The sequence below is a fragment of the Stegodyphus dumicola genome, chromosome X2 (assembly GCF_044657685.1).
Source record: "Stegodyphus dumicola isolate Sdum_Otavi_A_Nest chromosome X2, ASM4465768v1".
Taxonomy (NCBI): domain Eukaryota; kingdom Metazoa; phylum Arthropoda; class Arachnida; order Araneae; family Eresidae; genus Stegodyphus; species Stegodyphus dumicola.
In genome coordinates this window covers 78,639,057-78,652,877 of record NC_140781.1, presented here as the reverse complement: position 1 = coordinate 78,652,877, position 13,821 = coordinate 78,639,057, and the positions used below count along the sequence as shown (strand labels likewise).

The following is a 13,821-nucleotide window of genomic DNA, read 5'->3' as shown; positions in this document are numbered from 1 at the left end:
ACAGATGGCATAAAGATAAAATAATAAATTTGGCTTCAAAAACCAGATAGAAGATTAAAAAAATATTTTCTTACTTATCAGTGTAATGAGCTTTCATTGTTCTTAATCGGCCATTATGAAAGGCTGACATGAGGAAACTAGAAAAGGAATTCCAAGTTTATGATTAAAATTAAATCACATCATAAAAATAACTGCTTAAATATAAAAGTAGCTTCTATACCTTTCGAATATAATTGCTTTTTAATTAACCTTAAAAATATTTAAAAGTAAGAAATTCAAACAGAAAAATGTGAACAGAAACAAGAAAGTTAACAAATTTTATAACTGAAATGCAATATGTAGTCTGAAAAATTACTACAATTTAATGCAAGGTCATGAAACATTGGAGGGATACAGAGTGAAATGACAATTTTATTCTCATAACAGTTAATAAAAACAGTAATTTAAAATTCCTTTAAAATATTCTGGACTATAAGTACTATAGTATGTATTTTTGAACTGTAGTATGTAAACCTGTGGTCAAATAGTTCAATACAAATTATACAAAATACAGCCCAAGGCCCAAGATTTGGAACTGTTGGGACTCTTTCCCTTTTTCAATCGATAGTTTAAATCTAGTAAGATGACCTGTACAAATTATAAAATTAAAAATATGAAGTAAATGTTTATGAAATGGTGAGCATTTATAACCTTAAAACAAGCAAAATAATAATAATAATAAAAAAAGACTTAATATTCCTTTGTTTGTTTTACTAAATGTTTATTTTCTTATGGTAATACTCTAATTTTTTTATGCAAACACAATTTCTTGTTCAGTTCCACTTAAGAAATACTGCAGCTGCCTTGTTGAGACTTCCCATTAAACTGCGAGTCAAAATCTTTTTATTGTCAGCAATCTGTCATTTTCTTTACTATTGGTAAACTGTGACATTCTGTGAAAACATTTTCTTTACTATTGGTAGCGATATTTTCTGGATTTAAAACCGTACTACAGATTTTGCCTTTCGTTTGTTGATCGATGACTGGGTTAGTGTCATCCCAATAGAAAACTTCTGTTACATCATCTTCATTTATTATCACTTATTCACAAATTGCATCACTTGAAACACCTCAAATTTTGCTTGCGATATCAGAAAGCATTCAAATTTGTGGCTATCATCGTAACATCCCCACGAAATATGGTAGCTGGCTATAAATTATGCTAAGCTGTTATATAAATTATGCTGCTATATAATGTATCCATTTATTTTAAGCCATTTTAAACAGTAATTACAACTTAATTTTATTTTAAATTAAAAATAATGAATGGAAGCATTCACAATGCTCGAACACAGCATATTTAAAACAGTACAAGACTTTGCAAGGAACCTTTGTTAGGAGGAAGCAACTGATTGAAAGCATGTGTTCAAATTACCACATCTGCCATTTATGTTGTGAGAAAAGGTATGTCTTTTGCATAAACTTGTTTTTCCGTTCCATAAGTAAAGCAGTCTCCCAAGGGTGTAATTACTCTTTTGTGACAAATCTGAACTATTGCAGTTCTTCAAAACCGCAAACTGAATGTACCTACGATGACTTTACTGAATCATCAAAGCCATCCGTTATTGTGAACCATTTGAAGCTTTCTTTTAGAAATACAGAAGGTTACAAGTACAGGTTTTTTACACATCTACAGTTCTTTTTTAATCACTGTCATTTAACATAAATGTAAATCAATCAATATTTAGTCATTCCTTCATGTAGCATGTCAAAACAAATTTCTCTTAAGTCATATGTTCATGGCTGAAATTGCTATATGTATTTTTTAAATTTATACTATGAAAGTTAAAAACATGGTAATCATCTGCAAATGTGAAAAAAAATTATGGTAAAATACTTGATCTCTAATGCAAGAGATTAAATTTAAAAAGTCGTGTTTTGTCTAAAATAATGATCTCTTGCAAATTCTTTTCCATAATATGTGATGATTTTCTTTACAGGGACAAGCTCTTTTTACTGCTTTGACCTGTGAATCTTGGTCATAAGGCTCAGATTTTATGATCAGTTCTTGCTGACTAAAGATGTAGTACTTTGATAAAGAAATTAAAATAAGTTTAGCTTTTATTATTTCGGTAATTCTAAATATTTTTTAAATTGGACTAATCCAAGTTTTATTTAAAATCATCTAATGATTCGAAATGATTCTTAAGATTGCTGATGAAGTTATTTAAAATGAAACCGTATTTCATATGTCAATCAAGTTAAAATATCATTGCAACAAACAGTCTAGACAGCATTCAGTCCAAGACTGATACTATTTTAGAAGAAATTTATATGCATTTTGAATAATAAATAATACAGATCATTCTTCTTTATGTGCCATTTGCCAACAACAACTTCACCATTCACCAACAATATATATATAAGAACAATAAACTAAACAAACATAAAAAAAAAAAAAAAAAAAACTTTTGTGCTTCTTTTCTTATTAGTAGTTCATTTTTATTATTTTAATTACTGCTATTTTTTTTTATTCAAATTTGTAACTCCTAGAAAAGTTACGAGTTACATTTCGGAAACTCAGATGTTATGCTATAGGTTATTTTAATAATATATGGAAATTTTAACTCAACTCTTCGTTGCTGTAGTTACATTGCGTTGAGCAAAGTTTACATATATTATGTAAAGCATGAGCACACCAGAAAATCAAACTTATTAAAATTTTTTCTTATGAAAATCACATTCAAATCAATGTACATTAAAAGCAATGGACTATTTAAAATGCATTAGAACAAAACTTGAGCAAACCAGTGTAAGCGACTAGTATTGTTCCAAAAAGAATAATTAATTCACCATTATTATATTTACTATTAAATTAGTTTGTGTTTTATAAAACTGTATCAAGAATACACTTACTATCACTTATTAAAATAGACTATTGATTTTCTAATTTTTATCCAACTTATTGCCTAAGTAATGTTACTCTTTATATGCAATTGCATGTTATTCAGGTTAATTGAATGCAGTACTATTCGCTTCACGTGAATTAACTGAAAGTTTTTAACTTGATGGTTTTATGCATATATATAATCATAAGTAAATTTATTTAAATAATGCAAATTTTTTCAAGTGCTATTTTTTTAATTGAATTCACAAGCATTTTGCATATTTCTGAACATTTAGTTTGAAATCTAAAAGATATGTTATGAAAATGTTATCTGTTTAAAGATAGTATTTGAAAATTTTTACCTGCTGTTTATTTATTTAGCAAAGAATGTTCGCATCAGTTTGTCGCATGTCTAAACACTTTCTTGGTGATAAAACATAGCGGTTTAAAATGAAGAAGAGCAACCCTCTTAGACTCCTACTGAGATTTGTTATTTAGAGAGCTCCTGTGTTCCAGAAATAAGGAGGGCACTGAGGCATCTGCAAGGCGGCTTTAAGGCGTTCATAATGCTTTCAATATCGTCACCACTGACTGCCTAAAACCGTCAATGCTTTTGAACACATTTCCCTCGACCGCATAGAAGCGTTCTTAACGATTTTGACGTAGGTCTCCTTGACCACCTAAACCCGGTCATAATGTTCAGAGGGTTAAACTGTTTCCAGATTCTCAGTATGACTCTGACTCAAGTCTACAGACTTCAGTCAGAGTCTGTTCTGCCTCCATTTTACTAGATGAATAACATTTCTCACAATCTATCAGATGCCTTCTCAATAACTCCACCTTCCACATGCAAAATATTTCTCCGGCTACTCATATAGGTCTTGAAATTAAAATTGAAAGCAGCAGCTTGTTCTCTTTTTCATAAGTACCAAATGATCAGGCAACAATTGTATATTTCTGTATAGCAAAGGTGAATTCCATTGCACGCCATGTTGTGCTGACCTTGAGCTACCAATCACCTTTCATTGGACTTCACGTAACTTAATTAACACAAAGCACATCTCCCCAAAGCATTCGAATATATTTTATTAACTTCTGTAAGAGTCAAATTTTTATTTTTATGGAGCTCCTACGAATGGTTCATAAAATTTCTGGAGCTTCCATATTGCTTAGTATTGCATATTGCAGAGTTAACTGTATACTTCAAAATAGCAAATTAACTGTGTGCTTCAAAATAGCAAAGATATTTGCTATTTTGAAGTACACAGTTAACTCTGACATATAATTAGGAAAACAGCAATGTATTCACCAGATTTTATTTTATGTATATGCAAAAATGAAAGGAACATTTTGCTGTGAAATAAAAGATAATAATTAACCTAAACCTACTAACTGCCATAAGTACTTTGGTAAAAATTGAAAGCTTATTACACATATATTAACATTTCACGAAAATAATTTCACATCAAAATACTATCACTGAAGAGTTGATGCACACTAGAACTGGAGGGTTAAAACCCTCATTGGGACAGTAATGACTAATACATAATGTAGTATATGCATGCCTACCTTGTTGTGGTATAGATTCTCTGAGTGGCTGAATTCTGAATAATGTGATAATTTTATAAAACAAAACCTTTGTCAATCGCTGGAAAGTTATAGTTACTAATCACAGTTCTACTGCATCTGCTGATATTTATACAAGTAATGGCATGAATTAATACACAAGTCAAAATGTTCATAGAGAAAATCTAGAAATTCGGGTAACAACCACTTGATATCCAGAAATGTTTCAAAATGGAAACTTACAGCTTTGAAAATGTTCTGGGTTTCCTGCATGAATATTCACAAATCTAAGGACAGATGTCACAAGTCTGACAGTACATCCACTTTGATAAGGATATACAATCACTTGAACATATCTTTGACATCTTACTAACATTCCAATGAGTGTTTTAATGCTAAATTTTCTTAAATAATCTATATATTTAAATTTTATAAATTATCTTCAGTACACGACATTTTATGTGACACTTTGAATTAGTAATTTTAACTGTTAAAGTAAGTTTGAAGCAAGTGCACAAACTATTAAGATAATTCTATTAAAATCAGATGCAATTCAATTGCAGCAATTTATAGGAATGTTCTTATCATGCACTTGCTACAATTAGGCTTGAAATTATCATAAAGTTATACTATGTCAGGGTACCTGAAAGAGTTCCAAAAAATATAGCTGAGGAGGCTGAAGAAAATAATTTATAAATTTCAGCAATAGATTTCAATATAAAAAGTAGCTCACCTTTCAGCCAAATCATCTAAATGCTGTCCAAGAGCGATGACATTATAATTCTCCCTACGAGCACAAGCATATATCCTTCCACGTTTTAATCTACTGCAGAAGCTGCATATGGATTTACATTTTTCAATGTTCAATGCTTGATTCAAAATTTCTGAAAAAAATTACTTGTGTAGCAGAATTAAAAAAAATTATAATTTTTTATTTTACATAACACAATTTTACTTTAAAAATAGACCTTTTACAGACTTTTATGCAATCCTAAAAACATTTCTGAAAGAAATTCATCCGAAACCTATAACATATATATAATGTATTAATTTTCTGTGGCAATCCATGACGTCATCCAAAAGCATTTATATGACTACTCTGGTATATGTGTATTACATGACAATTTAGACTGGCACCCAATGTGAATGTTATATGGCAAAATGTTTGTCTAATTCTCTGATGATTTAAAGCAAAAACAGATTGCTAAGCCCACGGGGAGAACAATGGCACAAAAGGAAAAGATTTCTTGAAAGAGGTAAGTGTTTTATTATCAACATATCTTGGGTTTAAACTTTAATGATTGGCTGCTCTCGAGTGGAATACTTAGCATGTTGCCATTTTGAAAACAAGGACTAATTAAAATCCGCTGTTAAAGGAAAACAACACCAAAGGCCAAAAATATGAGTTTTGAAACATTTCAAATGTTTATAATAGAAAATAATGTGAAGGTTTCTGATAGCATAATTACCAAGATCTCAAAACATTTGAATGCTTTGAAAGAAAATTTTAATTTTTACTTTCACTGAAACAATGAAAATCTGCCAGAGAACTGGATTGTGCATCTCTTCCAGGGCAACATTACTACTGGCAGATTTTCAAAAGGTGATGAACTTAAAGATCTATCCAAAAATACATTACTAAAACAGAATTTTAATCATAGTAAATTGACACAATTCTGGTTATCTGTCCAACAATTTCACCCTTCTTTCTACTAAACCTCTGAAGATATTACTTTCTTTCATATCATCATACCTTTGTGAAGTTTGATTTCTGGCAATGGTAGAAACTAAAACTTAAGTATCAGAATAAATTGCAATCATCAACTCCTTACATCTGAAAGTAACTCGAATCGGCCTAAGTTCACTGCCATCATCGACAGCAGTTGAAAACAAGTGCACCCTTCATAGAAGCCTTATTAGAAATACTGTTTACAAAATTATATTTAATTATAATTTTTTCCCTTACAAGTGTTCCTCTTTGACCCAAAAAACTTAACAATAAAAGAACATCTGCTACTCATTTGAAAAATTCAATGCCCCAATTATGAAGTGGGTTGCTATGCATTCGGTTTCTAAAGAGAGGGCCGCAATGTTTACAAGTTTAGGAACTCCTTAGCTATGCAACGTTTTACTCCAGTTAGTTTGTAGAGTAGCTATATTTAAATAATTCAAAGATTTGGTTAATATGGCATCACAATCCTTGAGGCTACCTTCTTTAACTTAAAAGATCTGATTCTACTCTATTATCATTTAAGACCGAGCTGATAAGAAGTTATAATGATGAAAAGTTAGACACAAAATTACAGAACATTTTTGCTAATGCTACACATGACAAGTGTATCAATTAATTAGTGTGAGCATAGTTTTAGTCATGTGAACTGTCTGTGCATATCTTTATGAGTATATTGCAAGAATAAATGTGATTCTGTGCAACAGCTATAGGGTAAAAAGCAAGTTCCCCTCCTTTTTCTCAAATGCTTCTATTTTAATCCAAAAACGCACAACTAAAATCCTAGCTCTGGCTTTAGAATGCTAAAACAACACTTGGAGATAACCTTACAAAATTTATTTTTCATTTTCTAAATTTATTTAGTTTGGATAATACAAGTTCTGCTGTATTACAAGCACCCTTCAGAAGCAAGCTCATAGAACAGTCGTAACAGAGTTAAGAATCGCACCCCGTCCAAATTAAAATATATGATGAATGATACAAAACACTATATCGAAACATACAGAGCACATAATTAAAGAAAAGAATGAGAAACTCTGTAAGATAGCTTATGAATAATTACCTTGCTCTTCATAAAAGTAAGGGATATCAAGTGCATTGAAATAATCCTTCAGAGGACTAGGATCATAAGAAGGACTCTTTGGATCAACAGTCATACACCCTAAGTCAAAATATACACCCTGTCAATGAAAAAGGGAGAAAGAGGTGATTATATATATATATATATACACACACACACACACACACATAGATAAATGAGTCTAATTAACAAAAAGCATTTAGTAAGGAATGGTATAATATTGCAATTAAAAAATAAAACCTTGTCCATATAAACTTTAAAGATGCTCAACATAATGATATACTTGGGTTTCCTTATTCAGAACTTTTCAGAAAAACAATACATATAAATCTACTCATCCAGAAATATAAAATGGCAAGAAAAGTGCTTATATTCTATAGACAGGCAGTTTAAGAAGATGTACATAATCAGATTTGGTGACCTTCATTGGCTCATATTCACATTACAAATGGGGAAATCTCCATGCAGCCAGCTTATTCACTCTGGGTAAGCTAGCAGGGTTCAATGCCATAATCACTCGGCAGGTTGTATGCACAATATGTTAAATACAGTTGATAGAAATTTATTACATGAGAAATTAGGTCAGAATACAAGCAACTCTGGAAATTACTGTGGAAAGGTGAATCATATTTTAGCCATTTAAGCATGATGCAAAAGCACATATTTTATGTGATAATAAATATGCTGACTATGGGCGACTGAACGTATAGCACAGATAAGTTGCAGTAAAAAACTAGTCAAAGATGTATTTCATTTCACACTAGTTGCATTTAGCAAACTGAATAAAGTGGAAAATGTTTCAGAAATGCTATATCACTAACAGTTGATTGGTACAACCACTGAATGCAGATAATTTGACTTAAGTTTAAATCATGGTGAATGAACTGGCTGCACGGGAATTTCTGTAGTTTTTTTTTTCCTGGGTAACATGAATACAAGTTTCTGTTACTTCATGAACTACAGTTTTCCTAGGAATTTTATATTCTTTAAAAACCTCAGAAATCAGATTACTCAGTTTCATATCTTCTCGCATACTGTAAGTAATTCCATACGTCTGCTCTATAATCCTGATACAACATTCAGGCCACACTGTATGTATTTATAATTCCAATAAAGACAATTTAGAATTAAAAAATCTAATCTAATGTAATGGTAGATACTGTCCCAGTCCACAATTAAAAGAAAACAAAGAGTAAAAGCTACTGAAACTTAACTGCTGAATCAACTGAAGGAGAAGAAACAAGCCAGTATTCAGATTCACAAGTAAATAATCATTGAAACCTATCAGAAATTTTTGACCAATTCTAAAAAATGTTCTGGGACACAGATAATCACTGATATACATTTAAACTTTTAATTGCTTCATTTACCTTTTTTTTAGCATAAAACTGATATTGATGCAAAGTATGAACTAATGACAGAGAGTCCTTGCCACCTGAAACACAGACTAAAATCCTATCACCATTTGTGATCATATGAAAAGTCTCCAAAGCCTGAAAATACATTAAAATATGAATTAATCTAAAATATAAATATAAATACCATATTTCCTTGCCTATTCCTCTCCTACCCTTTTAGTAAAAAAAAAAAAAAAAAAAAAAAAAAAAAAAAAAAAAATCAAGTAATGTTTTCCCTTCCTTGATGCATTCAGAAAATAAGTTCTCCTAAATTTTAAAACGGATTTGTCAAAGTATTGATTGTTTTTGTTAGTAAAAAAATAAAATAAAAATAAATAAATAAACAAAAAATTTATAAGTCATGCTGAACATTCCCCTTCTAACTGTTGAACTTTGTGACAGCCTAATATAAGAATCAACACATCACAGCAAAACAAACATGAACTGATATGCAGTCTATAATTTCATTGATTCGGCTGCACATTCACCTTCTGTAATTATTTATGGATGATTTGAAGCCTAAAGAATAGCAGATATAACAATAAGCATAAGCAAGATTCAAATTACTCAGATGTAGAAATGATACTTTATTTGATATTATAATGCAAATATTACTAGGTATTCGCATAGGAATGCAGGATTCTTAAAAAGAAATACACTCATGTCCATAAATTAAGGATAATGCAAAATCAGGAAAAGGAAGATTTAGAAGCAAAACAAATTGACTTATTTGTAAAGCTTATTTATTAAACAAAAGATAAAGAGCAAAAAAAAGATGCTATATGTTTGATATTATTAAAAAAATTAGCGATTTTTTCTCCCTGGAGCAAATTACAAAAAAAAAAAAAAAAAAAAAAAAAAAAAATATTACATGGTTGATATGATTGTTAATACATTGTATGTCTCCCAGACGATGCAATACAGTCCGTACAACGCCTAGGCATGCTGAGTATCAAATTAACGATCTGATCTTGGGGGATATTGCACCGTTCAAAAAGCAATATTCTCCAAAGTTCAGGTAGACATGTAGGACGGGCTGCAACTCGTCGGCCAAGCATGTCCCACACGTGCTCTACTGGATTCAATTCCGGTGAGAATGCTGGCCAGTCCATACGGGTGACATCCTCCGATTGAAGGCATTCGCTTACGATGTTTGCATGGTGAAGACGGGCGTTGTCATCCATAAACACAAATTGTGCGCATATGGCGCCCCGACACAAACGTACATGTTGTTCCAGAATGACGTACAGATAGATTCATTTGTCATGGTTCCAATTTGAACATGCAGGTCAGTTCTGGAACCCAGCATAATTCCACCCCAAACGAGCACTCCTGCACCACCGTAACGATGTCGTTCAATGATGTTTTCTTGGTGGTAACGGGTGCCTGGAGCTCTCCATATGAAAGTCCGGTGAGAATCAGACTGCAAGCTAAACTTGGACTCGTCACAAAACATCACAGAAGCCCACTGTTGCGGTGTCCACAATGCATGCTCTCTACTCCGGGTTAACCGCAGGCGATAGTGAGTTGCAGTAAGTGGAACGCATCTGACAGGTCTACGATCATATAGATCAATCTGCCCTAAGCGTCTGTACAAGATCTGCCTTGAAATTGTCATACCAGAGGCTGAAGAGAGCTGATGAGACAAGTCTGAGGCTGTGCTCCGCCTATTTCTTTTGGCAGTAACTGCCAAATACTGGTCCTTATTCGGCATTGTAACTCTGGGGCGACCTGTGCTGTAATGTCTACTCACATTACCATCATCTTGGAATCGTTGCCAAAGCCTGGAGATGACACTCTGGGCAATTCCAAGTTCATTTGATACTTCCGGTTGGGTACGTCCACATTCCAGACGGCCGATAATTCTACCACGTAAAAAATCATCCAAATGCGTCCTTTGTGTCATAACTATTCAGTTATTGCACTGAAATGCTTATAAAGCGCCTGCGAACAATTTTACTTCTTTGCCTGTATTTCTTATATATCACTCTCTTACACTCTCATCATTGTGACGTACCATTGGTGTCATCTGGTTACTTCCTGAAATTTGCATATGATTCTTGGAGATGTGTGTAGTGATTTTACAGGTGATATATTTATTTTAGAGTTCGATTTCCACGTGACTCCGAATTATCCTTAATTTATGGACATGAGTGTAATATTGTGAAAGTAACTTGCAGTTTATCTGTGACTACTTTTTATTTGTTATGTTCTTACTGTAACCGTGTCCTTCGTAAATTAAATTATTTACATAATTTTCTGACGATAAAATTAGTGAAACAAATGTACCAGGAAATACGGTATATAAAATAAGAAAACAGGCGGAAAAAAAAAAAGAAGTACAAAATTAAACTATTAACTTAACTAATCTTTAAAATAAAAATTCAATTGTAAAAATGCAATTATAAAAGACTTTTGAGCTTTTCTTATCCAGAGACAACCTGATAATCTGGTAATGCACAGTACAATCGTAACAATGGAATAATGCAGTAACATGAAAACTTACCTTTAAAAATGGTCTAAATATTGATGCAGGAGGAGATTTCCATCGACAGCGCATCAGATCATGGTGAACAATATGTTTAAGATTAGGGATCAGTAATGCACAATTATTGCCACTTTCTTTGTTTGTGAAATTCACATTTTCAGTGAGAGGATTAACATTTAAATCTGTACTATTACCATTTTCATTTTCAATGTTATTCAATATTTCAGGTATCTGATTAAAGTTTTCACTTGGATGCACACCTCTAGCACTCCGTATGGTAAAAACAGGATTTTTAATAGGGTTCTGAAGTTCTCCAAGTAGATATCTTTTTGCTTCGCTCGGCAGCAAAAACCATCTAATACATGAAGAATCTTCATCAAACATTAGATGCTGATCAGCTGTGAATTTCCTTAAAGCCATCTAAAAATAAAGCAATTTTAAAAATGCAGTAAATTATAAACTTAATGGCAGAAATAAATAAGGGTTAATAACTTGCTACTTCAGTTTCAGTACATATTTATGCATACTTCTGTATGGTAAAAGAAAAATAAACTGAGAGGGGAAATCAAAATTTACAGTAAATGTTAAACTTCACGCTTGACTTTTACAAATATTTGTTACTATACAATGAAGATATTTATTAATCTCTGAAGCTTCCCCCTTTGCCTCTCAATAATAAACATATTTAAAAAGGAAAATAGTTACTTATACTGCTACCTTCTTATAAAGCCAAGTTTTTACAGTTTAAATTAAATTAAAAAAAAAAACATATATATACAGCTGACTTTGCCATTATGAACTTGACGGTCCGGAAGTATAGCTCACTATATCCAATATGATCAGAAAAATGGATTACCTCATAAAAATGTGTAAAAATTGTTATGGTGAAAATAAAGGTAAAAACCAATTAACATTTTCACATCTAGCAAAAGAGATTATTAATAATAATTAAAATATATTAAAATTAAATTGTAATTATTCTTGCACACAAGTTATTAAATTTGCTGTTAATTTTTTACTAGTCCCTCCAAAGTGTCTGGCAAATTCATTGGCTTTTGTCACAGTCATTTCAGCAACATCCCTGTACTTTTCTTCCCATCCAAGTTTTTTCCATGAGCATAAATTTAAGAGTTTTGATTTTTTTATTACTACCTGAAGATTTGGATAATCTGTACTTCTGACAGATATCAATATGACTTCATCCATTTTACATTTTTCTAATAATGTTAAAAACAGGAAACTTTTCAGCTAAATTCTACCTTTTGAATTGAATTTGGCCAAAGTGCATAACAGAAAAAGTTTTAATTGAGTTCTTTCGTAATCAAATTTTACATAAAAACATTGTTTAATATTTTATATCTGAATATGCACAAAAATTATAAAATGAATTTTCCTCGCGAAACTTTAATGTTTAATTTTTAAGGAATTTTAATTACTTTCCTGCAGGGGAGGATGAAAAATGTCCTAACTAAGGTAATATTTGAATAGTTTGCATGTTCAATAAACTCAAATTCATTATACAGTTTTCATTGGATTTTGCCATTTATTTTTAGTACTTAATTTTTATTCTGTTCAAGAAAGTATGTTTTCCCTTTACACATTTAATATTATTTTCCTGATTTATATGCTTATATCATATTAAAGATAGTTGATATGCTTATATTATATTCAAAATGATAATTCCAAAAGTGCTTGGGAGTTAGTTATGTGGCACAGATTACCTGAAAACATCTTTGAAAATCATATGTTGCTGATTTAAGTGTTCCTAACTCGAAACAATGTTCTTTATATGATATTTCTATAAGCGTTTTTTGCCCATATAATTTGTTCATATACCGAAATGTTCATGATTCGAGGTTCCATTGTATAAAAAAATTAAATCACCAATTCTCATAAAATTTCAGTTTCTGTATTTAAAATTAATTTACCTTAAAATAGAAAAATTCACTTGTATTTCCTTAAATTTTCTAAATATTGCAGCGATCTTCATCAATCATTTGAATATAAATAACCACTGAAAGAGTTTAAATGCATGTATCATAGGCATTTTGCACTTATATGGGGACAGGCTATCTATTTCATTCATAGCTGGGATTTATTTATATTTGTAACAGCATTATAATAAAAAAATTATTAATTTGAGAATGTATAAAAATGCTTTTTAAACATTTTAATTAAAAGTTGGCTAAATAGCATTTGCTTAAATGCGGGAGATACCTTATAAAGGCCCTTCTTGTAAAATTTCATTTAGGTCTCAATTTTAGTAAGGTGGCAGAAATCACAAAAGAATTTGTGAATGTTATTGATTAAATAAGTGACTATATGTATGTGCATGGATATTATATGATAACTTCTGAATGCTTTTAGCTGTATTAACCCAATTTGATATGAATGCTCATCAACTCTAACACTGGAAAAGGCTAAGCACCATATGATTTCTGACATTGATTTCCAAACAGGTAATTAATTTTAGTATTATATTTCAGCAGTGAAGAGGAATAAAATAGAAGACACTAGTGAAAGCGAAAGTGAAGAATTAATGAAAACATGTGCTTCTCCTACCACTTTAGATAAAGTCATGCTTCTATCTACATCATGTAGTAGTGACACCATCGTGGAATGTTGCAACCATGATTTGGGATGACGGGTAGGGTGTTCATCATCAATGCCCACACATATAAAGATGGGAATATT

General features: G+C 31.2%; 1 protein-coding gene across 2 annotated transcripts in view; it reads right to left on the bottom strand.

Annotated features, from left to right (window-relative positions):
• The window catches only part of LOC118202189 (uncharacterized), a 115,244-nt gene that overhangs the window by 18,500 nt on the left and 82,923 nt on the right, over window positions 1-13,821 (bottom strand). The window contains exons 14-18 of one of the 2 annotated variants that reach the window (XM_085809582.1): window positions 11,146-11,547; window positions 8,613-8,735; window positions 7,225-7,342; window positions 5,166-5,316; window positions 75-137 (exon numbers count right to left, since the gene is read on the bottom strand). In XM_085809582.1, coding sequence (XP_085665708.1) covers window positions 75-137; window positions 5,166-5,316; window positions 7,225-7,342; window positions 8,613-8,735; window positions 11,146-11,547 — 857 coding nt within the window. The remainder of the gene's footprint in view (window positions 1-74; window positions 138-5,165; window positions 5,317-7,224; window positions 7,343-8,612; window positions 8,736-11,145; window positions 11,548-13,821) is intronic. The other variant, XM_085809583.1, reaches the window with a different exon arrangement.